At 38.1% G+C, this 2,875-nt stretch overlaps 1 protein-coding gene across 1 annotated transcript; it reads left to right on the top strand.

Moving 5' to 3' along the window:
- Positions 1 to 266: 266 nt before the first annotated feature.
- On the top strand, positions 267 to 2,562 carry gjb1a (gap junction protein beta 1a; the record flags this gene model as incomplete). Its single annotated transcript, XM_079247198.1, has 2 exons — positions 267 to 323; positions 1,826 to 2,562. The coding sequence occupies exons 1-2, from the start codon at positions 296 to 298 to the stop codon at positions 2,560 to 2,562; spliced, it is 765 nt and encodes a 254-aa protein (XP_079103324.1). The 5' UTR covers positions 267 to 295.
- Positions 2,563 to 2,875: the final 313 nt, after the last annotated feature.

Here is a 2,875-nt window from a genome sequence, read left to right as displayed (position 1 = left end):
CAGACGGCAGCTCCTTGTTTTGCTCATCAAGTCCATTTTAGAGCATCAATTATTTTCCTGCCAACAATCGGGGAGTATTACAGACTTGGGTTATGTCAAGCACAGATGCCCACTCTGCATGCTGCACCATGGTGAGTGGTGAAAGCATGTCACATGACACATGGTGCCAGACCTCAGTGTTGCTCTCTTAAGTGGCCTGCCAGCTGCAGAGTGGGGGCAGAGAGGCTTCCTTCCTCTTCTGGATGCACATCCATGCCAAAGCAGCGGGTCAACTTTGTCCTCCACTCTGCCTCCTATGCCTCTTACACCTCCAGCTGAGCCCGGTAACAACTCTGACATTTATGACTAGACTATAGATGTAAACACGATGGTGTCATAGTTCAAACAGCAGTGATCAGAGCAGAGGAGATTTTTTTTTTTAAATTAAACAAAATTCATTCTGGGCTCGGAATATCTTAAAATTAAGTCATTTAGAGACGAATATTGCCATGATTTAACTTAGCCTCAATTCTACTGATTACTTTGCTGCTTTCCGTAAACTGCCTGACTTTAAAGGTAGAGTAAGGACTTAACCTGGACAGAGGCGAGCTTGTTCTTGATAGTTACATGACTTTTTTTTTTTTTTATCTTTGGTTTCTGACAAAATTTGGAAATTAAACAAACAACTGCTTCACTTTGATGCAGTTTCTTCCACAGTATCACGAATACCTTAGCCTGCAGCGATTACTTTAGAAAAGAATAAATCAATTTGAAAATTAATCATTTTTTGGCTAAAACATGTAATTAAAAGCTATAATTGTCTTATTTATTATTTAGAAATAACAGTTGTTGCAGATTTTGACGTGAGGGACAAAAATAATAAACCCAAAAATAACATGTTTCATGTCACATAGGATGAATAAAAACAGGAGGAGCTGGAACTGAAAAGTTTGGGCATTTCTGCTACAAACAAAACATAAAAATGTAAGTTTTTGGGGTTTTTTTTTTTTTTTGCTAATAAACAACTTTGTTAAGTATTTATTAATCATTTCAGCTCCAAAACATAAAATTCAAGCTATCAGTTCTAACGGGCTTCAATTAGACAGACCTGATTACAGATTTATCAGACTAAATGTTGAGCTTCTTTTTTTCTTTCTTTTTTTTTTTTCTTTTAATTTAGTGCTTGTCAAAAAACGGTATCTGGTATTACAAAAAAAAAAAAAATGTTGAGCAATTCAAGTCAAGTACATCTTTCAAACTTTTCAAGACTTTATAAATGGTTTTGAGGAAAGTAAAGAAGTGAATGGCTGATTAATAAAAACCTGCAGGTTTTACATCAACATAAGGACGGGGTGATTCAGTTCTAAAATACTTCAACCTACATTTTAAATCCATGAGATTCACAGTAACCTTTGTTCTTGTGATCTGATTATATGATATAACCCAGATATATGATAACCCAGAGGACGGAGTATGTCGGACCACTGTTAAACTGGAACATTTTTCCACCGGATGCGTCACAGGAATGGACAGTATAACAGATTAGGATCCTAAGTAGGATTTATTTCATTAATGATCAGACAAAACCTGAAGGAGGAAAATCACATCTTTATTCTTTAAATGTCTGTGTAGAAAGAACAAATGTTAGATTAAAACACTTTTTTTTTTTTTTTTTTCATTTTTTGCCCACAAATTAACTTTGTTTATTGTTGCCTGATGAGTACCAGTACATTTTTTTTGTTTATTTATTTATGTTTTAGAAAATCGCAGAATACATTGCAAAATAACTTGAAACAATAATTCCTGATGTTGAGACTTTTCTGCATGTTTGTTTGTTTGTTTTCAGACCCAGAACCAAAGATGAACTGGGCATCATTCTATGCCGTCATCAGTGGTGTGAATAGACACTCCACTGGTATTGGTCGAATCTGGCTCTCTGTCTTGTTCATTTTCCGCATCCTGGTCCTTGTGGTTGCAGCTGAGAGTGTGTGGGGTGATGAGAAGTCCGGCTTCACCTGCAACACCCAGCAGCCAGGCTGTAATAGTGTTTGCTACGACCACTTCTTCCCCATCTCCCACATCCGCCTCTGGGCGCTCCAGCTCATCCTGGTCTCCACTCCAGCCCTGCTGGTAGCCATGCATGTGGCCCACCGCCGGCACGTTGACAAGAGGATCTACAAACTATCAGGCAAAACCAATCCCAAAGACTTGGAGCAGATAAAGACCCAGAAGATGAAAATTACAGGCGCCCTGTGGTGGACCTATGTCATTAGCCTGTTGTTCCGTATTGTCTTTGAGGTCACTTTTATGTATGTGTTTTACATGATTTACCCTGGTTACAAGATGATCCGACTGGTGAAATGTGACTCATACCCCTGTCCCAACACAGTGGACTGCTTCGTGTCGAGACCCACGGAGAAGACAGTCTTTACCGTGTTCATGCTGGCTGTGTCAGGGGTTTGCATTCTGCTCAACATTGCAGAGGTGGTCTTCTTAGTGGGGAAGGCCTGCAGTAAGCACCTGCACAATGCTGGAGACTCATCAATGGCAGCTTGGATCCAACAAAAGCTTTGCTCCTACTAACAGACTGATTTCACTGGGCTACAACGGCAGACTGTTCTCTCTCAGATTGAGCATTGAAGGTCAATAAATGCTTCTGTATGCCATAAGTTGAAAAGGTAAAGAAAATTTTGGTGGTTTCAACACTTTCATACTAGAAACTGAGTCTGTTGTTTATTGATAAGTCATAAAGAACCAAATCACTGTACATAGCAGTACTTTGTAATTAAACGATAGAATGTATATAATATTTATTTAGAATTTTTTTCTGGAACAATAAAAGTTTTTAAAAAAAAATAATTTAAGGAAGTTTAGCAGAGTAATGAAAATTAATTAA

The sequence above is a fragment of the Telmatherina bonti genome (assembly GCF_933228915.1).
Source record: "Telmatherina bonti genome assembly, chromosome: 10".
In the NCBI taxonomy this organism is placed as follows: Eukaryota; Metazoa; Chordata; class Actinopteri; order Atheriniformes; family Telmatherinidae; genus Telmatherina; species Telmatherina bonti.
Note: the sequence above shows the minus strand (reverse complement) of the source record. Positions and strands in the feature narration are given on the sequence as shown.